This window comes from Mesocricetus auratus, unplaced genomic scaffold, assembly GCF_017639785.1.
Source record: "Mesocricetus auratus isolate SY011 unplaced genomic scaffold, BCM_Maur_2.0 Super-Scaffold_100028, whole genome shotgun sequence".
NCBI classification, from domain to species: Eukaryota; Metazoa; Chordata; class Mammalia; order Rodentia; family Cricetidae; genus Mesocricetus; species Mesocricetus auratus.
In genome coordinates, this window is record NW_024429209.1 from 781,810 (window position 1) to 805,391 (window position 23,582).

Here is a 23,582-nt window from a genome sequence, read left to right on the forward strand (position 1 = left end):
ACCTTAATCCCAACACAAGGGAGGCAGGGGCAGAGGCCGGAGGACCCCAGTGAGTTCAAGGCCAGTCTGGTCTACAAAACAAGTTCCAGGACAGCCAGGGCTGTTACACAGAGAAACAAACCAAAACTGTAGGGCCAGTGAGGCCAGTGATAGGGCTCATCGGGTGGTGCATGATGACCTTAGTTCAATCCCCATAACATACCCAGAGACTGAACTCTAAGGTTCCCATGGGTCCCATAACTCATGCATCCCCAAAATCACACTGTCACACAAAATCAAAAGATTCTAGAACTCTGAATCTAGGATTTCTAAGTTGAAAAGAACCTTATTTGTGGATTTTTTACATTTATTTCCTTAAGTTTTTGTATGTATGTATGTGTATATATATTTATGCGTTTGCATGCATGAGCATGCCTTTGCATCAATCACAGTGTACATGTAGAGGTCAGAAGACAACTTGGCTGTTAGATTTTCAGGCTAGACCGAAAGCATCTTTACCTGATGAACCATCTCCAAAGAAAAATAGAGTTGTTTTAAAAATTAAAAAGCAACACATACTATCCAGAATGAAACAACAGGGAATTAAGCAGGTAACCTCATAATCAGGGCTGAGATACCACTCAGTGGTGGAGCATTTGCCCAGATACCTTGGGAAGTGGAGGCAGGAGGAGGAGTTTCAAGAACAGCAAGCCCCGCCCCCCTGTCCCCCTCACCCGTTCTGATTTTACAGTGATAATCTCTGTTGAGATTTTTACATCGGGGAACTTCATATGCCTGTGCTTATAAGTTAAGGGCTTTTAACTTTTTGAGATGGGGTCTTATTATGCAGCCCTGGTTATCCCTGTGTAGACCATACCTAACTAGTCTTAGCAATTCTCCTGCCTCAGTCTCCCAAGTGTGTCACTATATCTGGCTTTTTTTTTTTTTACAGTGCCAGGTATCTTGTCACATCTAGGTCATTTGCTATGCAGTAGGAGTACTTAAGAACATTGCTTCTCAGAGATTTGAGCTCAAAATTTATGTTTTTATTTATTCATGTGCTTGTTTTTGAGAAAGCGAGCCACTCTGTAGCCTTGACTTACCTGGAACTCACTTTGTAGACTAGGCAAGTATGACCTTAGGGAAGCAACCTCACCTGAGTTTCAGTGTCCTCATTTGTCTGAGGACGTTAACCATGTGCCTCACTCAAGAGGGTTGCCTTGAGGATCCAATGAGAGATACAGGGAAAGCACTTAACACGGTGCCTAGCATGCTTTGGTATCTTGTACCTAGGGATTTGCCCATATTAAACAAATGTGCTAGTCCTTTTTCTTAATTAAAATTTTAATTATGTATATGTATGGTTATGGGTATGTACATCTGAGTGTAAGTACCCACAGAGGCCAGGGGATTGAATCCTGGAGCTAGAGTTACAGGTAGTTGTGAGCTGCCCAACATGATTTCTGGGAACTGAACTCTGGTCCTCTTGCAAAATAGTTCATGTCCTTAACTACTAAGCCCCGTTTCTTAATTTTCAAATTACACTTTTGTTTATTTTGTATGTTAATGTGTGCATGGTATTTATGTATATGCATCACTGTATGGCGGTCAGAGTACAACTTGTGGGAGTCAGTTTCCTCCTTCCAGCGTGTGGGCCCAAGGGTCTATACTCAGATATTAGGCTTGACAGAAAGCAGCTTGCCTGTTGAGCCATCTCATGGGCCCTCCATCATCGTCTTATTTGGGTAGCCTCCTTAGCATGAAGACAGCCAAGCTCTGCCATGCTTGGCTCAGTCATTCTTCTAGCAAATGCTTCCCATTTCTTCTGGCCCAGGACTGGATGCAAACACCGGGGCACAGAATGGCATGTGCCAGTTATGGAGCTCACATCTTGCTTCGTACTGTTGATGTTCATCATGGACATGCATGTTGTCCATAGGCTCTCATGTCCTAGATAACCCTGATAAGGTTTTGTCATGTACCTGTGAATATTTGAAGTATGGTTCCTGGGAAGACTACTGTTAGAATAAAGGGTTCATATGCCATTAGAATCTCACTAAATGCTATGTCCATTCCACATCTGTTATACAGGTGAAATAAAAATGAGATTTTATATCGCTCCTACCCCTCCAAGTTTTTTCATGTCCCCTTCCACTATATCTGCTTCTCAAACCCAAGCCCCCTTCTATAATTATTATTGTTTATACACAAATGCCCCCTATCAAGCAGCTCATCCCTATAGAAAACTGACTCTTTTTTTGAAGCTCTAGCTTTTTATTAATTAATTTATTTTTATTGGTGTTTTGTCTATGTATATATCTGTGTAAGGGTGCTGGATCCTGAAGTTACAGACAGTTGTGAGCTGCCACATGGTTGCTGGGAATTGAATCCAGTACTCTTAACAGGTGAGCATCTCTTCAGCTCCAGAACTTCCCCCTTCAGTAGCTAGCCATTGACTGCCTGTAGCTCTTCAATGGGAGTGGGGCCTTCTGAACCTTTCCCCCATCCATGTTGCCATGTCAACTTGGTGTATGCTCTTGTGAGCATTATTGACAGTTCATGGTTACAGCATCCCTATCATGTCCAGAAGACTATCTCATAGCAATTCCATCAGTCCTCTGACTCCTACAATCTTTCTACCCCCTTTTTCTGTTTTCCCTTAGCCTTAGGTTATAGGGGTTATGTTACAAGTGTTCATTTGAGGCTGGCACACCAAAGTCACTTAGTCTCTGCCCCTTGAGCAGCTGTGGTTCTCTGAAACAGCCCCTGACCAAAAGGAAGTTTCTTTGATGAGCAGTAAGAGCTGCACTTAGAAAGCACACAAGCCAGGTGGTGGTGGTGCACACCTTTAATCCCAGCACTTGGGAGGCAAAGGCAGGCAGATTTCTTGAGTTCAAGGTCAGTCTGATTTACAGAGTGAGTTCCAGGACAGGCTCCAAAACTACAGAGAAATCCTGTGGTGGCGGGGAGAGACAGTGTCTCACTGTGTTGCCCAGGATGGCTCTGAATGCCTAGGCTAGATTGATTGTCTTATTCAGTCGCATGAGTACCTGAGATTATGGGTTTGTTCCACCCTGGCCATTTTTTTTTTGTTTATCTTTAAAAGCCGTATTCTCTGTATGACATGTAACTCTCCCACTTTCAATAAAGCACTTAGACTTACTTTGAGTTTTTACTGTGTCTTAGTTTCTTATGTATTTTATGCATATGAGTGCTCTACTTGCATATATGCCCACGTGACAGAAGAGGGCATCAGCTCCCATTATAGATGGTTGTGAGCCACCAAGTGGTTGCTGGGAATTGAACCTGGGTTCTCTGGAAAAGCAGCCAGTGCTCTAAACCATTGAGCCATCTCTCCAGCCCCTGTGCCTTAGTCTTATTTTTCAATGCATGACAGACTCACTACTGTCACAGTATGTTCAGCCAAACTGGAAAAAGAAAGAAGGGCATTTTCCTTGTAAGTATCCCTCCCTCTTCTCCCTGCCCTGGTCTCCAAGGCCTAGCCTAGTCCTGGCATGAGATCTGTACACACAATGGGCCTCTCTAAGCAGCAGACAGAGGCATGCTGGCTGCCAGCTTACACCCAGGCTCTAGTGACAAACATATCCCTGTGGCTGAAAACAGCCTCAGAAGATTTGTGCAGATCCCTGACTTAACAGGAAAAAAGCTCTATAAGGCAAGCTGGAATGGCTGAGGCCCAGCTGAGCCCCCAACTCAGGCCAGGGAGGAAGGCCTATGGGAAACACCTAGAGTTCACTGGTGACACCTGTCCTTACTGGACGTTCTCAGGGATTCTATATCCACCAAGCTGCATTGCCAAGACACATCCAAATGACAGACCAGCCTTCCACAGGTCTTCCAAGTAGACTTAAGAGTAGGTTGGGGAATGGGGAAGTTGTGAGCAATGTGGCCAGTGACTGGGCTCTCAGGGAACCTTGACCCTGGCAAGCTCCTAAGAGCCCTGGTCCCAAGTAGGGAAAATTGGGTGCCTAACTCATACAAACACCTCAAATTCTCAAAGAACAAGGACTACACAACATCTATCTGTCTTCCAGGCTTTTCAAATCACTCCTGCAGTGTAGACATGAGCCCAGTTCCTCACCCAGCCTGCAGTGCTGTCCTGAAGGAAACACACCCTTTCCATGAGGCAGCTGACCAGAAGACCAGGTCAAAAGAGACTTCAGGGCTGGGAACAGAGCTCAGGGGTAGATAACCTGCCTAGCCTTTAAGTTCAGCTCTAGAACTCCCACTACAACAAAACAACAGGGAGCTAGGAGATGGAGGGAGAGAAAATCAGAATTCAAGAAAGTAAAACTGGAAAGCTAAACATAGTGATTAAGACATACAAAAGTGGCTCACACCTTTAATCCCAGGACTCAGAAAGCAGAAGCAGGCAGATCTCTCTAAAGAGTGAGTCCCAGGACAGCTAGGGCTACACAGAGTAACCTTGTTTTGAAAACCCAAAAGAAGGAGAAGGAGAAAAACAAAAGATATACAATACAAATAGTTGAGAGGCTATGGCAGAAGGACTGTAAATTCACCAGCCTGAGCTAAATAAACACTAAGACTCTATCTCAAAAAACTTTTACAAAGCCAGATGGTATATCCTTTAATCCCAGAACCTGGGAGGCAGTAACTGGCGTATGTAAGTAGAAGACCAGCCTGATCTACATGAGACAGAAGGGGATGTCCTTCCGTATACATGTATCTCTTATTGGTTGATGAATAAAACACTGATTGGCCAGTAGCCAGGCAGGAAGTATAGGCAGGGCTATGAGGCAAGGAGAATTTTAGGGAGAAAATGCAGAGAGAAGTCTCAAGAGAGACATCATGTAACCAAGGAATGAGTAACAGGTCTGGACCCTTCTCCAGTAAGATAAGACCACATGGAAATACTTATATTAATATATATGGGTTAGTAATTAAGAGAGGGCTAGCCAATAAGAAGCCTGAGCTACTGGTCAAGCAGTTTATAATTATTATAAGTCTTTGTGAGTTTATTTGGAGCAAAGCGGCTATGGGACCGAAACTCTATCTGCAAAAGTTAAAGAATCCAGGCATAGTGATATAGCCTGTAATCCCCACATTCAATAGATGATGGCATGAGAATCAGGAGTTCAAAGTCAGCCTGGGCTACTTGAAACTACAACCAACACATAAAATGAAAGTGTAGGGGCAGATGTTTCAATTACCTTCTTTGTTAGTATTCTTTTCTTTGTTTTTATTTTTATTTTTATTTTTATTTTTTTTGGTTTTTCAAGACAGGGTTTCTCTGTAGCTTTGGAGGCTGTCCTGGAACTCACTTTGTAGACCAGGCTGGCCTCGAACTCACAGAGATCCGCCTGCCTCTGCCTCCCGAGTGCTGGGATTAAAGGCGTGCGCCACCAACGCCCGGCTTGTTTTTATTTTTTAAGACCATTTCACTAAGTAGACCTTGGCTGATCTAGAACTATGTATACCAGGCTTTATCTCAAATTCATGGAGATTCACTTGCCTTTTTAACTCTTGAGTGCTGGGATTAAAGATATGTACCACTATGCCAAGTTATTATTATTCTTTCAATAAGAGTGTGTGTGTGTCTGTGTATGTATGTGTGTGTCTGTGTGTGTGTCTATGTCTGTGCATGTGTATCTCTCTGTGTGTCTGTATGTGTGTGTATGTGTATCTCTGTGTGTGTCTGTGTGTGTCTATGTCTTAATCTGTATATACCACATGTGTGAGGTTGTCGGTGGAGGCCAGAAGAGGGCACTGGATCCCCGGAGCTAGAGTTATAGGCAGTTGTGAACCACTGACCTGGAGGCTGGGAACTGAACTTTGGTTCTCTAAAAGAGCAACAAGTACTCTTAACCACTGAGCTGTATCTTGGCTCCCTTCCTACCTTCCCTTACTAGACCCAGGCTCTCCTGCTTCTACCTCTCATCACATGTCAATCATTAATCCTTTTCAGAGTGATGTATGTGTTACAGATAAACTATTTTCATCCTAAAGATGAGAGGGTATAGATTAGGAACATGGCTCAAATAAAATTTTGCCATCTGTAGACTAAGGTTTTGAATAGCAATCCAAGGGCAGTGGTATATGTCTTTAATCCCAGTACTTGGGAGCAAGAGGCAGGCATATTTCTGTGAGTTCAATCCCAACTTAGTCTAAATATCAAGTTCCAGGACAGCCAGGGATAAACAGAAAGACCCTGTCTTAAAATGAACAAACAAAAAGCTTTAACAGCAGAAACTAAAGAAGCTTTACATCAACTGTAATGTGATCCACCTAGATGTGAGCAGTCCCAGGTGCAAGCTCCCACTACCAGAAACTCATATCTTCCCGACATGTTTTTACTTTATACTTTCAAACCATAAGCTTAAAATAAATCCTATAAATACAATAAAATGTGATGTTTCAATTAATGGCCATTATTTTAAATCACATCACTGGCTATAAACATCAAAACAATAAGATGTCTGGGCCGGGCCGTGGTGGCGCCACGCCTTTAATCCCAGCACTCGGGAGGCAGAGGCAGGTGGATCTCTGTGAGTTCGAGGCTGGGCTGGACCAACAGCCTCCAAAACAATACGGAGAAACCCTGTCTGGAAAAAACAAAAAAAATTTTTAATAAACCTAATAAAAAGGGCCTCTAGAGAGAGACTTTCCACTTCAGGCATCTTATTGGTTTTTTTGGTTTGTTTGTTTGTTTTTCCCGTTTTTATGAAACAGGGTTTCTTTGTATTGTTTTGGAGGCTGTCGGTCCAGCCCAGCCTCGAACTCATAGAGATCCGCCTGCCTCTGCCTCCCGAGTGCTGGGATTAAAGGCGTGCGCCTCCACCGCCCGGCCGGTTAATTCAATTTTTAATGTGTATTTTGACTGTATTTAGATAGCATACCACTTGCCTGGTGCCCCCAGAGGTCAGAAGAGGGTGTTGAATCCCCTGGAACTGGAGTTTCTGAAGTTTCAGGTGGTTGTAAACCACTATGTGGAATCAAACTCAATCCTCCAGAAGAGGAGTAAGTGCTCTTAACTGCTGAACTATCTCTGCACCCCAATTCTTCTTCTTCTTCTTCTTTTGAGACAGGGTCTCATTTTGTAGCTCTAGCTTACCTGGAACTCCCTATGTAGACCAGACTGTCCTTGAACTCACAAAGGTCTTCCTGCCTCTGCTTCCTGAGTGCTGAGATTAAAGTAGACCTGACCTTGATTATATTACTCATGTAACTGATTGATATACTTAGCCTTTTAAGAACTAACATTCTGGACTCAGAAACAACATCATTATGCACAATGAAATAAAAAAATTTATCAATACTAGTTATAGATATGCCTAAAATACAAAGTAAAATAAAACCGCATGGGAGTTGAGGTCTCGAACCACAAAAAATGACAAAGGTGAGGGTCTAGGACAATTAACTCAGTGGTTAAGAGTAGATAGATTGGCAAATTAAGCAATAACGGAGAGACTACATTAATAGCCCCTCCTTGATGATAAGGTTGATGACTACCTTATATGCCATCCTAGAACCTTCATCCAGTGACTGATGGAAGCAGAGACAGATGCCCACAGCTTAACACTGAACTGAACTCCTGGAACCCAGTGACAGAGATGGAGGAGTGATGAGCAAAGGGGTCAAGACCGTGCTGGTGAAACCCACAGAAACAGCTGACTTGACAAGGGGGAGATCTTGAACCCCAAACTGCTGGCTGAAAGGCCAACAGGGGACTGATCCAGACTCCATGAATGTATGTCAGTGAGGAGGCCTCAGAAATCTCTGGGGGTCTTGGGTAGTAGATCAGCGTTTACCATGGTATACGAAAGAACTTTGGGAGCCCATTCCAAATAGAGGGATGCTCTCTCAGCCTGGACACATGGGGAAGGGCCTAGGTCCTGCCCTGGATGAAATGAGATCCCCCAAGAAGGGCCTCACCCTCCCTGGGGAATGATGTGGGGATTGGGTGGGGGGCTGGAAGGGAGCTGGTGGAGGGACAAGGGAGAAGGGGTGGGAGAGGGAGCTGGGATTGACATGTGAAGCATTCATGTTTCTAATTTAAATAAAAACATATATTGAGGGGGAAAAAAAGAATAGGTTGAGGACCAAGGAACTATACACATACACAGTGCTCAGATATACAAGCAGGCAAAGTACCCATTCACATAAGATAAAAATAAATCTTTGAGCCGGGCGTTGGTGGCGCACGCCTTTAATCCCAGCACTCGGGAGGCTGAGGCAGGCGGATCTCTGTGAGTTCGAGGCCAGCCTGGTCTACAGAGCGGGTGCCAGGACAGCCTCCAAAACTACACAGAGAAACTCTGTCTCGAAAAAAAACAAAAAAAAATAAATAAATAAATAAATAAATAAATAAATCTTTGAAAGTGACAGAGGTATCCCAAAGCCTCTTTACTTCTGTGGCGTCTTGGAAGACCCCTGTGGGGAAACTTGGCAGGATTTGGGTCTGGGACCGAGCTCAGCAGCTTTGCATCAGCCCCCACCATCTCTCATTCCCATTCTGGGCAAGAAGCCAAAGTCACATTCTTCAGGCCCCCACAGGCGTTTGGAGCTGACAGAGTGGAGCTTGAGGAAAGGGCTGAGCAAAGCAGAAACCTCCTGAGAGTGTCAAAAGGCAGATAACAAATAACCACATCACGGGGCTTATTCAACAGTGGAGAAACTGAGACCCAGAGAAAGTGAGTGTCCCCAAGCCACACATGAATGGCTGGTAGAGAGAGCCACCCAAGTAAGGTTTTCCTCAAAACACTTCTCTGGTCCTCACTGGATGTGCTGGATCACTACATATCTCAGGATTTGAGGGCCCCAGATAATAAAAGAGCCTGGAGTTAAAAGCTCCATCAGTCCTTTACCAAAGGATCTAGCTGTCCTTTCCCAGTCCCCACTCTTCCCTTTCCCTTAGCTTCTCAATAGGTGACAAATCCTATTCACAACCCGGAGAGCCTGGAGTTATGTCCCCACTTTAAGATGAAACCAAGGTTCTTGGAAATGAAGTGATTTGTTCAAGACCACACAACTAGTGAACGAGAGACAAGAAATACAAACCAGACCTACTTAGCTCTGCGCTTCTCCCCTTCCCGAAGCCCAGGATGACCCCATGTAAGTCCTGATTCTGTTTTCAAGCCCATATCCCATCCCTCAAGGTCAGGTTGGAGCCACTTGATGCCTGGGGTAAGCACGAAAGAAATTAAAACAGCCCTTCCCAGTCCTCTGGGCTCTGGTTCCTGGTACTCACCCTCCAGCACCACCTCCTTGCCTGTCTTCTTGAGGGCCTGTACTGCTTCATCATGGGTGGCAGAGGACAAATCTTCACCATTCACAGACAGGATGGCATCCCCAACAAAGAGTGCCTCCGTCTGGTCTGCTGCTAGTCCCTTGAAGATCTTGGAAATGAGAATAGGCATCTTGTTTTCCCGGCCCCCTGCACAGGCACAGAAGGAAGAGGAAACTGAGGCACGTGCTTCAACATGGGAAACTTATCAAGGTGAAATAGCTTCTGACTCAATGCTGGGAAAGGGGAGATGGGCAAATAGTGAGAAACAAAGGGAGGAATCTTAGGAGTTTGACGCACAGTCAGGCTTGGTGACACGCAGCCACAATCCCAGCATTCAGGAGGCTGAGGCAGGAATGGATTGCCTTGAGTGCAGAGTCGCTCAGAGATACAGCAAGACAGACAAATAATATATTTTCTAAATCCATAATGCTATATATTGGCTCCTGGATCTTTTGTTTAAATGCTTTGTTTGTTCACCACTTTACTAATTTTTTTAATGTTTTGGATTTTAAGCAATTTTCCACAGTATGAAAATTTACTGATAACCCCCATCTGGAGTCAAAGGGAAAGTAGTGGTTGCTATGGCCTGAAGGGACCTCTTCTACAATCAGCAAGTTTTAGAATCCAGAGTTGGGTGTGGTACACAATGCCTGTTATCCCAGAACTTGGGAAGTTCAGGTGGAGAAGGGCAGGAGTTCAGATCAGCCTCAGCTATGTAGAGAGTTTGAGTGAGGTCAGTATATATATATATATGTATATATATAAGGCCATCTCAAAAATAAATTAGTTAAATGGGCTTTACTCACCAGGATTCAATGGAAAAGAAGGCCTTAAATTCTAAAAATTTCAAAAGTGTATCTGAATTTCATCTCTAATACAAGAAAATAATACACTTTACTGAACTACTTTATTGTTAAAATCTCAAATGTCATTTTACATAATTTAACATGCATTTATTTTGTGTCTGTACACATGCATACAGATACACATGTGCTATATAGTACAGGGGACAACTTGCAGGAGTTGGTTCTCTCCTTCCCCCATTTGGGTCCTGGAAATCAGTCTGGTCAGCAGTCTTGACAACAGGCATCTTTACCCTCTGAGCCAGTGGTTCTCAGCCAGTGGATCACACCGCTTTGGGGGTCAAACGACTCTTTCATGGGGTGGAATCAGATAGCCTTCCTATCGGATATTTACATTATGATTCATAACAGTAGCAAAATTACAGTTATTTTGGGGGAGAGAGATGTTTCAAGACAGTGTTTCTCTGTAGTTTTGGAGCCTCTCCTGGAACTCACTCTGTAGACCAGGATGACCTTCGAACTCACAGAGATTACCTGCCTCTACCTCCCAAATGCTGGGATTAAAGGTGTGAGCCACCACCACAAAATGACAGTTATGAAGTAGCAACAAAAATAATTTTAAGGTTGGGGGTCATTATGACATGAAGAATTATGTTAAAAGGTCAAAGCATTAGGAAGGTTGAAAACCACGGCTTCTGAGCCATCTCACCAGGCCTCAAATAGCTTTTGCTTGTTTTGTTTGTGGTTCTGTTTGTTTGAGAAATGATCTCACCATGCAGCCCTGACTGGCCTGGAACTTACTATGTCTAACAGGCTAGTCTGAAACTCGGAGAGATCTACCTGCCTCTGCCTCTGCCTCTGCCTCTGGGGTGCTAAGAGTAAAGGCATGTGTTACCACACCCAGACCAATGTCTCTTTAAAATAAATAGTCAGAGGGGCTGAGTCTGGTGGCACATACTTGTAATCCCAGCACCGAGGTGACAATGGATAAAGGATTACTGCAAATTCAAGACCAACCTGTTCCACATACGAAGTTTCAGGACAGTATAACAGTCTCCAAAAAAGAAAAATCAATGTCCAACCCTATATAGACTCCAGTCAGACCCTCAAATATCACATTCCCGATCCATCCTCAAAGTACTGAAGAGACTAGTGGCACAGAGCAAGAGGTCATCGGTTCAAGGTTATATAAACTGGTGACACCTGAGCCTGGAACGCCTCACTCCCAACCCCCACCCAGGCCCCACAGTTGCTGATGGCACTGCACAAGGCTTGAGGCCTAGGAGAGGAAGGTGTTTCTATTTATATCTAGCCTCTTCACCTAAATGTAAGGCCTTCCATTCCATTTGAGGCTAAGACCATTCCCAGCTGCCTTGGACTCAGCTGGACCCCAGAAGGAAAGTTACCATGGCAACAGGAGCCCAGTCTTCAATCAAGGAGGAAGTGAATGAAATTCCCTAAAGTCCCACCAGAACATCCTTTCAATCACCTAGAAGTACAAAATTGGGTAGTATCTCTATAGCTTGGTAAGACTCTGCTCTTCTGAGAGTCTGTCTGTCCGAAAAGCTGAACTCTATAGGAACTCTCAATTCCTTCCTGCTCTGACACATGGAGTGTATTTTTTTTATTGCTGTTTCCGTAGCCTATACCAGAGTTTGGGATTAAAGCTGGTGCCCACTTCATGTTTTCCCATTTCTCCTTTAGACTCTTTTACCCTTTCCTGGAAAGAACTGACTCCCTGGGCAGTCTTTAGGGCAATAAAGGCTCTATAATTAAGATTTAAATCCTGGTTCTGCTATACACAGACTGATCCTGAGGAAGTCATTTTTCCCTTTTAAGTCCTTTTAGCACTGATGGTCAAAATGGAGTAGACCATGAGCCAAGTATAAAGAGCATAACACCTAGCACACATCTACCGCCATGCCCACTTCCTAACCTGGGCCAAAGTCTAGACAAGGTATCAACGAACACAGTCAGCTCCCAGGAGGCCTGGAAATGTATGGACACATTCAATTAAAAAAAAAAAAAGGCTGGCAGTCTGTTGAGGGCTGACATGGTAGACAGAAGGGCAGGAATGGTGAACCCAGAAGCTGGAGATGCACATGGGTTTTAAGCACCACACCCAGCTGTTCTGAGAGTCCCTCCTGGCCTCTCTTCCTCTCACCACATGCTGGCAAGCCCTGCCTCAGAAACATCCTCATCATTTAGTCACCAAAAGATTCAGAGATAGGGAGTGACTTGTCCAAGTTCACACAGAGATCTAGAACTCCGGTCGCAGCCTAAATGAACTGGGGAAGTAGTCAGCTGGTAAAGTGCTTGCCTGCAATGTATAAAGCTCTAGGCTTGATCCCCGCACAACACAACCCCCTTTTAGCAGAACTCTGGGATTACTTCAGTGTTGCCCTTTGCTAGGCAGTGACTATGAGGCCAGCCTGGGATACATGAGAGCCTGTCAGTCTGGGGGCTAAGAACTCTCAGGAAGGAATGGCAGCTCTTGGGCTAACCCTTTCCCCCGTCCATGGTACAAATGGGCAGATGGGGAGACTCAAACCCAGTCATCAGGACTCCCAGCCTAGGCATGCAACCTTCTGGAGCCCAAGATGTTTAGGGTCTTACTGGCCAGGCCTTCACCTGTGCACCTAGGTTGTGTCTCAGGACTTCCCCCTTCTTGTGCTGGTAGTGTCCCAGTCATCTATCCCTCTTCGCCCCGTCTGCCTTCCTGAAGATCCTCATGCCCTTGATACCTATAGCTACCATTTTGTTTCAACACAGAACTACGAACCCATGTCCTTGAAGCGTCCGCACACTTCAACACTTTGTCTTCTGAGCTCCCTGTAAGACCCCCCAACTCCCCAAGCCCCTTCCGACCTTGTTGTTCCATCCTCCCCTCAAGCTCTGCTCCAGCTCAGACAGCAGGCTTTTGACTATTTAGTCTCCTTGCTCTGCCAGGCCCCGTGACCCCTGAGCACTTCCCAGCAGCATAGACACCACGACCCCGTGTCCTCGGTGCCTCCCACCTACCCTTGATGCTGATGCCCAGCCCGCCGGCATCGGCCTTGCGCACCGTCACGCGGCGCCGCTGGAGCAGCAGAGCCTCTGACAGCTGCGGGGGCGCCGTGCCTGGCTCGGCGGCGCCGTTGAACTGCGCGGGCTCGGGCTCCGGGCCGGGCTCGCCGTCGGCGGGGCTCACGGTCAGTGCGTCCTCCGCCAGAGTGAGCAACACCCGCTGCCACCGCTCGCCTCCCGCCCCGGAGCCCGCCCCGGCGCGCAGTTCCAGCAGCCCGGTGCGCGGAGCGCGTCTGCCTGTCGCCATCTTCGCCTCCAAGTCCCAGTCCGCTGCGCTCGCCCGGTCCCACCGTACCCGGCCAGCTCCGACCCAGCGCCCAGGGCAGAGGGCGGCAGGGCTGCTGAGCCAGCCGCCACCCTACCCCGGGCCTCGGGGGGCGGAGCTTCGGAGGACAGGCTGTCGGGGGCGGTGCTAAAGGGGGCGGGGCCCCGGGAAAGACTGGAGAGATGCTGCTGGGTAACCTAAGGATGCTCTGCGAGACCACTTGGGAGTGGGTCAGAACCGCGTCGCCACGAGGCCAGAAAGTTAGAGGAGGTTGAGGGTGTGGAGTGCTCGGCGGGGATATAAAGGGACAAGATTCTGTGGATGAGGCAACCCAAGAATCGGGTTCTGTGCGCCGTCGAGGACTGGACCGTAGCTCGTGGTGGAGCAGAAGGATAAGAAAAAGAATCAAGGATCCCTGGGCGATAATTTGGGCGTCTGTACCGGAATGCGTGTGGCGCGGAGCTAGGCTCCAGGGACTTTTCAGACAGAGTTAACTGGTAAGCGAGTTAAGGAAGGAGATGGTTTCCCACGTTTTGTGTGCCTTAGGGAAAGGGTCCCAGAGGCGGTCTGTGGGCGGGGCTCAGCCTCAGGGCGCTGCCTCTAAAGAGGTAGGCCTGCCCACCAGGAGGAGAAAAGCCACTCCTTTGAGGGCTTGATCCCAGCACTTATAAGTAGAAGCAGGAGAATCTACAAGTTTAAGGCCAGCCTGGGCTACTTGAGACCCTGCCTTAAAAATATACAAAATAAAAAAGACAGAAGGAGCTGAAGAGATAGAAGGTTCAGCGGCTAAGAGCATGCACTACTCTTATTGAGGACCAGAATAAAGTTCACAGTTTCCATGTTGGGCAGCACACAACCACTTGTAATTCCAACGTGTGTTACATGCACATGTACATACATGCTTGTGATTTATTCAGTGTTTGAATGGCACATGATCTGGCTAATTTACAATATCATTTGTACCTCATTTGTAAATCCTGAATAACCTATACATTATTACCATTTTATTGATGAGGAAACTAAGACAGTAATACTAAGAGCAGACCTCTGTGCTTTTTGTTTGCTTGGTTTTGTTTGTTTTCTTGAGACAAAGTTTCTCTGTGTATTTTTGTAGACCAGACTGTCCTCAAACTCACAGAAACCCCCTGCCTCTGCCTCCTGAGTGCTGGAATTAAAGGTGTGTGTACCACCACGCCCAGTTGCTGACCTGTGTTCTAACTTGGGTCTTTCTGGCTTCCAAGTTCATATCCCCTACTTCCCTGTGCTGCATGCATAGCAGCAAGGGATGATTGCATTTCATTAATTGATCACTAACTGGACCAAGCAAGATGCCATACACCTGTAATCACAGCACTCTGAAGACTGAGGCAGGAGGTTCATGAGTTAATTCTAGGCCTGATAGGGATTCATAGCAAGTTCCATGTTATGCATTTTTAAATTTATTTTCATTTTATGCAGATGGTATTTTGCCTGCGTGGATGTCTATGCACCACATGCAGTCCTCAGAGGCCAGAAGAGGGCATCAGATCCCTGGCACAGGAATATAGACCGCTCTGAGCTACCTTGTGAATTGAACTCCAGAGTTTTGGTTAAAGACTGAAGGACAAGCCAGGCCTACTGAGGAAGGTGTGCAATCTCAGATACTCAGGAAGCTGAAGTAGGATAGTCACAAGTTCAAGGCCAGCCTGGGCAATTTAGTGAGATGCTGTTTTAGATTTTTAAAATACAGGACTAGGGGTATATAGCTCAGTGGTAGAGCCTATCATGTATAAATCCCTACATTCAATCTCACTACTGTAAACACACACACAATGGAGTGACTATTAAAGTCTCATGCTTGTAATCACAATACTAGGGAAATGGAGGCATGAAAATCAAAAGTTCAAAGGCTAGAGCAGGGGAGATGGCTCAGCAGTCAGGAGCACTGGCTGCTTTTGCAAAGACTTGGATTTTATTTCCAACACCTATGTGGTGGCTCACAAACATATATAACTCTAGTTCCAAGACATCTTACACTCTCTTCTAGCTTTAATGAGAACCAGGCTCACAAATGATATAGGAGCATATATATATATATATATATATATATATATATATATATACTCATATACATTAAAAAAACTTGTTTTCTTTTGTGGGGAGTTTGTTGTTGTTTTGTTTGTTTGGGGGGTTTGTTTTGTTTTTTGAGACAGAGTTTCTCTGTAGCTTTGAAGACTGTCCTGGAATTCGATCTGTAGACCAGGCTGGCCTCAAACTCACAAAAGATCTGCCTGTTGTCATGTCAGGGTGGCCGAATGGTCTAAAGCATCAGACTCAAGCTCAGCTTCCTCAAAAGATCCACCTGTCTCTGCCTCCTGAGTGCTGGAATTAAAGACATGTGCCATCACTGCTCAGCTAAAAAACATGTTTTAAAATTAAAATTGAGATCCTGACCAAAAAGAGAGCAGAGAGGGAGGGAGAAAGAAGGGAGAAGGGAGAGACAGGGGAGAGAGAACATACAAGAATACATGAGAAGGTGCATATACCCACACACCACCAAGAACTGAGGTCCTTTCCCAAAACCAAGACTAGAATTAGATTCTTAAAAGTCCCCCCACGTAGTGTCCTGTTTAAAGAAGCTTAATGAAGTCCAGACAAACTTCTGGGAAGGAACCCTAATAGAGAGCTCGTCCCCTAGGAAATATTCTGTGGGCAGAGCTTAGGAAAGGGGAAATGAGCATCTGTATACCAAGCAGCTAGCAGAGAAGGGAGAAAGTGTAGAGCCAGAAAGGGGGGGAGTGTCCATGACTGAACAGCATGAGGGGTGCCAATCACCTGCTTCTCTGCCAGCTGCCTCTTGAACATGTAGCAGGAGGAATGCTTTACTCCCCCACTTAGTCAACTGTGGCCAGAAATTGATGACACACAGGAACTAACACACACACACACACACACACACACACACACACACACACACACACACACACACTGGCCTGGCTATGTACCAAATGCCTGGGCAAAGCTCCCAGAGAAAATCAGTTCACTCTGAAGAGATAGGAGGAGGAACCTAGAAAAGGAAGAACACAAGGGAACTGCCCAACCACTGAAGTCCCTACTGGCTCAGCTATGAGAGCAAGTCTGAAGCCTTGGTCAACAGTGGATTCCCTCTGCTCAGGCTCCAAGACAAGAAGCAGGGGTTCTGAAATGCCCAGCACTCTTGATAAGAACTGCCATGGATGAGTGTATCACACAGTAAGCACTTTGTGTGGGTCAAAATGATCCTCAGCACTCAGGAGGCTGGGGTGGAAGTTCCAAGTTTAAGGACATTCTACATAGGAGTAGTCCCAAGTAAAACAGCGATAGCGAGCCGGGCGTTGGTGGCGCACGCCTTTAATCCCAGCACTCGGGAGGCAGAGGCAGGCGGATCTCTGTGAGTTCGAGGCCAGCCTGGTCTACAGAGCGAGTTCCAGGACAGCCTCCAAAGCTACAGAGAAACCCTGTCTCGAAAAACCAAAAAAAAAAAAAAACCAGCGATAGCAAAGCAGTGGGTCCCTTCTCTGTGTAAGCTGGGGTGGTGGGAGCAACTATTAGCTGTTATGTCTTGATTCTGAGGCCTCCAGTTATAGGCTAGAGAGGCAGCTGTCCCAGACACTACAGAGGGTCACTTTAATTGTATTGGATGGCACTCAGAAGGTAGAGGCAAGATCAGGAGTTGGAGATCAGCCTGGACTCCATGAACCTCTATTTTTAAAAAAAGAGGGAGGAATAGAGATCTGGCAAAATTGCTCAGAAGTAAAGAAACATGTTTCCAAGCCTAAATGATGCACCAGGTAGGAGATTACCAACTCTCAAAACTTGTCCTCTGAACTCCACAAGCACTCCATGGTCCACACATTTACACACACAAAAGAAAGAAATAAAATGTAAAAATAGGGTAGTTTTGCTTAAGGTCAGGTGAAACCAATCGACCCTGGTAACATATGCAGGATCTGATCCCTAAATGCCAAGATTTAGGATGCTAACATTCCTTTACCGTAAATTCTAAAGTCTACATTTCAGATGCTCTAGCATCTGAGATGTCTGAATCTAGTAAATATCCTAGAGTAGCCCAGGAAAAAGGTTAAAGGCTTTGGATCCAGAAATCTGCTCATTTAGCCAGGCTCAATAGCTCATCTCTATAATAACAGCACTCAGAGGCTGAACAAGAGGATCCCTGCAAATTTGAAGCCAGCCTAGGTTACATAATAAGGTTTGTTTTCTTTTTGAGACAGGTTTTCTCTGTGAAGCCCTGGCTGTCCTGGAATTCACTATGTAGACCAGACTGGCCTCAAAGTCAGAGATTCACCTGCTTTTGCTCCCAAGTACTGGGATTAAAGGTGTACATCACTAAGCCCCACAGGTAAAATCCTGTCTTAAAAAGGCCCAGCCATGCAGTGGTAGTGCACACCTTTAATTCCACTGCTAAGGAGGCAGAGACAACTGGATCTCTGTAAGTTTGAGACCAGCCTGTTCTACAGAATGAATTCCATGACAGTCAAGACTGCACAGATAAACTCGGTCTAGAAAAAAAACAAAGAACAAAACAAAAAAAAACAAAAAACAAAACAGAAAGTGAACAGGCAAGATTGCTCACTGGGACCAAGTTTTTTTGTTTTGTTTGGTTTGGTTTGGTAATAAAAATGATCTCACAGCATTTATTGTCACCTAATAATAACATAAGGGCCACTAAAACAATATGAATAAATGTTTCAGACTATGTTCCCTGCAGAATACACCTTTAAAAACACTGTATTTCCTCTTCAACTTCTCGAGTGCCTGAGTTTCTAGTTGGAAATACTTTGGAACAGAGTAATATTGCCTCCTTTCAGCATGATCAACACAGTTGTTTCCTTGACTTTGTTTTAGAGTGGATCTCTTCTGCATCATCTAATACGAGGTTCATATACTCATCAAAGCCAATAATCCAACCCTCCATCCGCACATTCACTTGCTCATACAGCCACACCTGAATCCCAGACCTACTTTGCAAGTATTTGAAGATGAGGCTGAGGGGCTGCACCATCACCTTCTGCACCATCTGGCCCTGGCTGCGGTATGCCATAGTGGAAGTCACAAAGGCCACTGCAGAAAGCAACTTTCGGGCCAGGCGGTGGTGGCACACACCTTTAATCCCAGCACTCGGGAGGCAGAGGCAGGCGGATCTCTGTGAGTTCGAGGCCAGGCTGGACTGACAGCCTCCAAAACAATACAGAGAAACCCTGTCTCGAAAAACCAAAAAAAAAAAAAAAAAAAAGAAAGCGACTTTCGGGAGTAAGACCAGGAAAGACCATGGCTCATGCCTTTAATCCCAGCATATTGGAGGCAGATTTCTGAGTTCGAAGCCAGCCTGATCTACAGAGCAAGTTCCAGGACAGCCAGAGCAATGAAGAGAAACCCTGTTGTTGAAAACAAACAACAAAAAAGAATGCTCAATGGTTGGAAATGCTTTTGTATAGGCCTGATGACGTGAGTTCAATCCTCCACAAGGTGGCAAAAGAGAACCTGCTTCTGGAACTCACACGAATTTTACCTAGACACAATTTAGACACAATTTTGTTTTGTTTTGTTTTGTTTTTTCCAGACAGGGTTTCTCCATATTGTTTTGGAGGCTGTCCTGTAACCCTCTTTGAAGACCAGGCTGGCCTCGAATTCATAAAAATCTGCCTGCCTCTGCCTCCCGAGGGATGGGATTAAAGGTGTGCACCACCAACACCCGGCTATTTTTTTTAAATTAGAAACAAGCTTGTTTCACATGTCAATCCTAGCTTCCTCTCCCTTCTCCCTTCCCCTCCCTCCCCATCAGGTGCCCCAGTCCCCCAGCCAGTCTCCACTCTGATCCCCAGAGAGGGTGAGGCCCTCCATGGTGGATTTCCAGTGACTGTCATTTCATCCAGGGCAGGACCTAGGCCCTCCCCAAAGAGTCCCAGCAGAGACAGCATCCCATATTGTGGCATGGACACTCAAAGTCTATTTGTACGCCAGGGATAAATACCACCCAAGGCCCCATAGATCACCTAGGCCTCCTCACTGACACCCACATTCATGGGGTTTGGGTTAGTCCCATGCTTTCCACACAGCCATCAATCTGGGGTCCAAGAGCTCACCCTTGTTCAGGTCAACTGTTTCTGTGTATTAAACCAGCCCAGTCTTTTTTTTTTTTTAATATTTTATTTATTGTGTATACAGCCTTCTGCCTACAGGCCAGCAGAGGGCACCAGATTTCATTCAAGGTAGTTGTGAGCCACCATGTGGTTGCTGGGAATTGAACTCAGGACCTCTGGAAGAACAGTCAGTGTTCTTAACCCCTGAACCATCTCTCCAGCCCCAACCAGCCCAGTCTTAACTCCTTTACCCATCAGTTCTGTGTTTCTGACACTGGATTCCAGGATTTCAGTTCAGTGTTTGTCTGTGGGTATCTGCCTCTGCTTTCATCAGTTGCTGGATGAAGGTTCTGTTTCCCAGACTCTCTGGCAGTGGGATTGTATGCTGGCATTCCCCTGATTCAGGTCTAAAGTTCATAAATGAGTGAGTACATACCATGTTTCTCTTTTCGTGACTGGGTTACCTCACTCAGGATGGTTTCTTCTAGTGCCATCCATTTGTCTGCAAATTGCAAGATTCCATTGTTTTTTTTTTTTCCTCTGAGTAGTACTCCATTGTGTAAATGTACCACATTTTCTCTATCCACTCTTCAGTTGAGGGGCATCTAGGTTGCTTCCAGGTTCTGGCTATTACAAATAATGCTGCTATGAACATAGTGAAACAGACATTCTTGTTGTATGAGCATGCATCTTTTTGGGTATATGCCTAAGAGTGAAATTGCTGGGTCTTGTGGTAGACTGATTCCCATTTTCCTGAGGAATCTCCCTCCATACTGATTTCCAAAGTGGTTGTACAAGTCAGCACTCCCACCAGCGGTGGAGGAGTGTTCCCCTTTCTCCACATCCTCTCCAGCATAAACTGTCTTTGGAGTTTTTGATTTTAGCCATTCTGACAGGAGTAAGATGATATCTCAGAGTTGTTTTGATTTGCATTACCCAGATGGCTAGGGATGTTGAGCACTTTCTTACATGTCTCTCAGCCATTTTAGACTCCTCTACTGAGAATTCTCTCTTTAGTTTTGTACCCCACTTTTTGATTGGATCCTTTGATGTTTTGGAGACTTGCTTCTTGAGTTCTTTGTAAATTTTGGAGATCAGCCCTCTGTCAGATATGGGGTTAGTGACTATCTTTTCCCAATCAGTCTTGCTGACTGTGTCCTTTGCCTTACAGAAGCCTCTCAATTTCAGGAGGCCCCATTTATTAATTGTCGATTGTAGTGTCTGTGCTACTGGAGTTATGTTCAGGAAGCAGTCTCCTGTACCTGAAAACAGCTTGATATTTGCACAAAAATAGACAGGTGGAATCTAATTGAACACCCTGACATTAACCCATACACGTATGAACACCTGATCTTTGACAAAGAAGCTAGAATTATACAATGGAAAAAAGAAAGCATCTTCAACAAATGGTGCTGGCATAACTGGAGGCTGACACGAAGAAGACTGCAGATAGATCCATGTCTATTGCCATGCACAAAACTTAAATCCAAAAGAATCAAAGACCTCAACATAAATCCAGCCACACTGAACCTGTTAGAAGAGAAAGTGGGAGGCATCCTTGAACAATTTTTTTAAGTTTTGAAAGAAAAAAAAAGAGCTGGCAAGATGCATAAAGGAACTTGCTATATAATCTTGGTGTCCTGAGTTCCACTCCCCAGAACTCACATAATGGTGGAAAGAGAGAACTCCACAGAATTGTCTTCTGATCTGCACACATGTGTCATGGTACATACTCCATACACACATATGGCCCAAAGTTAAGAACACTGGTCACTCTTCCAGAGGACCTAGGTTCCCAGAACTCACATAGCAGCTAACAGCCGTCCAGTTCCAGGGAATCCAACACCCTATTCTGGCTTCTATAGGCACCAGGAATGCATGTGGTACACAGACATTCTGAAGGCAAAAATACCCTACAAATAAAAATGAATAAATCTTTTATTGTAAAAATAAAAGGAGCCAGGAAGTGATGGCGAAGGCCTTTAATCCCAGCTCTCAGGAGGCAGAGGCAGACAGATCTCTATGATTTTGAAGCCAGCCTGGTCTACCAAGCAAGTTCCAGGACAATCAGGACTGTTACACAGAGAAACCCTGTCTCGGAAAAAAAAAAAAATGAGACCTGGTCTTATGACATGTGCTTTTATTCCTGTTAAGTTTCAAACCCAGGACAAATGGCAGCAGTGCCCACTTAACATATCAAAGCGAACCTGGCCACCAGGTTCTCCCAACAGTTCTCCCAACATCCCTCAGTCCCTACCTGTTACTGGGTATGACTGGCATACCCCACCCTTTACCCTGAACTCTCCAACCCAGGGGCTGGGGCTGCTCTTCCCCCAGAGGCTCTTCCCTAAATCCAGCCATGTTGGTTACCCACCCATTTTGTACAGTTGGCCTCTTGCTCTTGGTTCCTCTCTCTGCTCCTCTCCTCTCCCCTCCCCTTCCCCTCTCCCCGCATGGCCAAGCTCAGACTGGTCATGTCCTCTCCCAGATGTCCCTGCCTCTACCTATGCTCTCCCTTATATCTACAATAAACTCTCTCCTCCACCATACCTCAGAGCATTCATGGCCTTTCCTTCCCCTTTTATTTATTTATTTTTTCATTCAATTCCAAGATCTCTTGAGTCAGAGGCCAGCCTAGTCTACATAATGAATCCCAGGCTAGCCAGGGTCTCAAGGTAAAACACTATCTAAGAACAACAATAAAACCAGGCATGGTAGTACATGCCTTTGTTTGTTTGTTTTTTGTTTTTCGAGACAGGATTTCTCTGTATTGTTTTGGAGGCTGTCCTGTAACTCTCTTTGAAGACCAGGCTGGCCTCAAACTCACAGAGATCCGCCTACCTCTGGCTCCCGAGTGCTGGGTGTACGTCACCACTGCCCGGCAGTTCATGCTTTTAATCCCAGCACTGGGAAATGGAGGCAGACCGATCTCTGAGTTTTTGAGGCTAGTCTGGTCTACAAATCAAGCCAGGGATATTCAGAAAAACACTGTCTTGAAAAAAAAAAGAGAGAGAGAAAGGCAAGGGGCTGGGGAAAGACAGGTCCTCCCTATTTTCTGATATGGAATTCCAGCTTGTATAAGGAAGGTAAGGGGACAGCGGTTTACAGAACAAGTGAAGACAAGAAAACAGAAGATAAGGCTAATGAGATCTTTGGACCGATTTTAATCCTAAAATGACAATGTTAGAATCTGAATGCAGTTAGAAGACTATTCACACAAGCCAATAAAAGAGAATGAATGAAGTGCAGACCTGGCATTTCCTACTGAGTGTTCTCTCATTTTTCCTTTCAATTTTGTTTTTGTTTTGAAACAAGGTTTCTCTGTATAGCCCTGGCTATAAAAGTCACAAAAGAAGTTTTAGTGCTTCTGCCTGGTGTGATAATAAACATCTTTATTCTCAGGAACCAGAGGCAGAGGCAGGCAAATCTCTGCGAGTTTGAGACACCAGTCTGTCTATATGTTGAGTTCCAGTCCAGCCAAAGCTACATTTAATGCAGGAAAAAATGCTTCTAATATATATGTGATATTGGAGACGTCATCCAAGAAGGTATAGAATCCTGTTAAGCAGAAATAAATGAAGACATGTCAAGTGAATGCAACCTACAATCTAAATAGACATTCAATTGTGTGATACAGAATACATGTTGGGCAGGCCAGTGAGATGGCTTAGTGGGTAAAGGCAACTGCCATCAAACTCGATGACCCGAGATTAATCCTGAAGACACCCACGGCAGAAATAGAGAACCCACCCTTAAAGGATGTTTTCTGATTTCCATACAGGAACCATCACATAAGAGCACATGCACACATAAACAAACACATGGGTAAATAAAAATATAATGAATAATGTGTGTTGGGCAAACAGTCAAACAGTACCCATGTGAAAGAAGGGACAAAAGAGAAAACAAGAATGAATGAAGAAGAGGTATATGACAGTAAAACTTTTAGTAGCACAAGAAAAGGCTGGCATCCTTCATGATGATATGGAGTATTCATAATATGTAAAATATTTTATTGTTGGGCATCAGTCAATAAGCCGTCTAAGAACAAAACACTTGTTAAATATTATCAGTGAATACTC

General features: G+C 45.1%; 1 protein-coding gene and 1 pseudogene across 1 annotated transcript in view; both read right to left on the bottom strand.

Annotated features, from left to right (window-relative positions):
- Positions 1 to 13,495, bottom strand: part of Snta1 (syntrophin alpha 1) — a 28,707-nt gene extending 15,212 nt beyond the window's left edge. Inside the window, exons 1-2 of the mRNA XM_040732806.1 lie at positions 13,072 to 13,495; positions 9,209 to 9,394 (exon numbers count right to left, since the gene is read on the bottom strand). Coding sequence (XP_040588740.1) covers positions 9,209 to 9,394; positions 13,072 to 13,363 — 478 coding nt within the window. The 5' untranslated portion in view covers positions 13,364 to 13,495. The remainder of the gene's footprint in view (positions 1 to 9,208; positions 9,395 to 13,071) is intronic.
- A 4,688-nt stretch (positions 13,496 to 18,183) lies between these two features.
- On the bottom strand, positions 18,184 to 18,461 carry LOC121134576 (annotated as a pseudogene).
- Between the last annotated feature and the right edge of the window lie 5,121 nt (positions 18,462 to 23,582).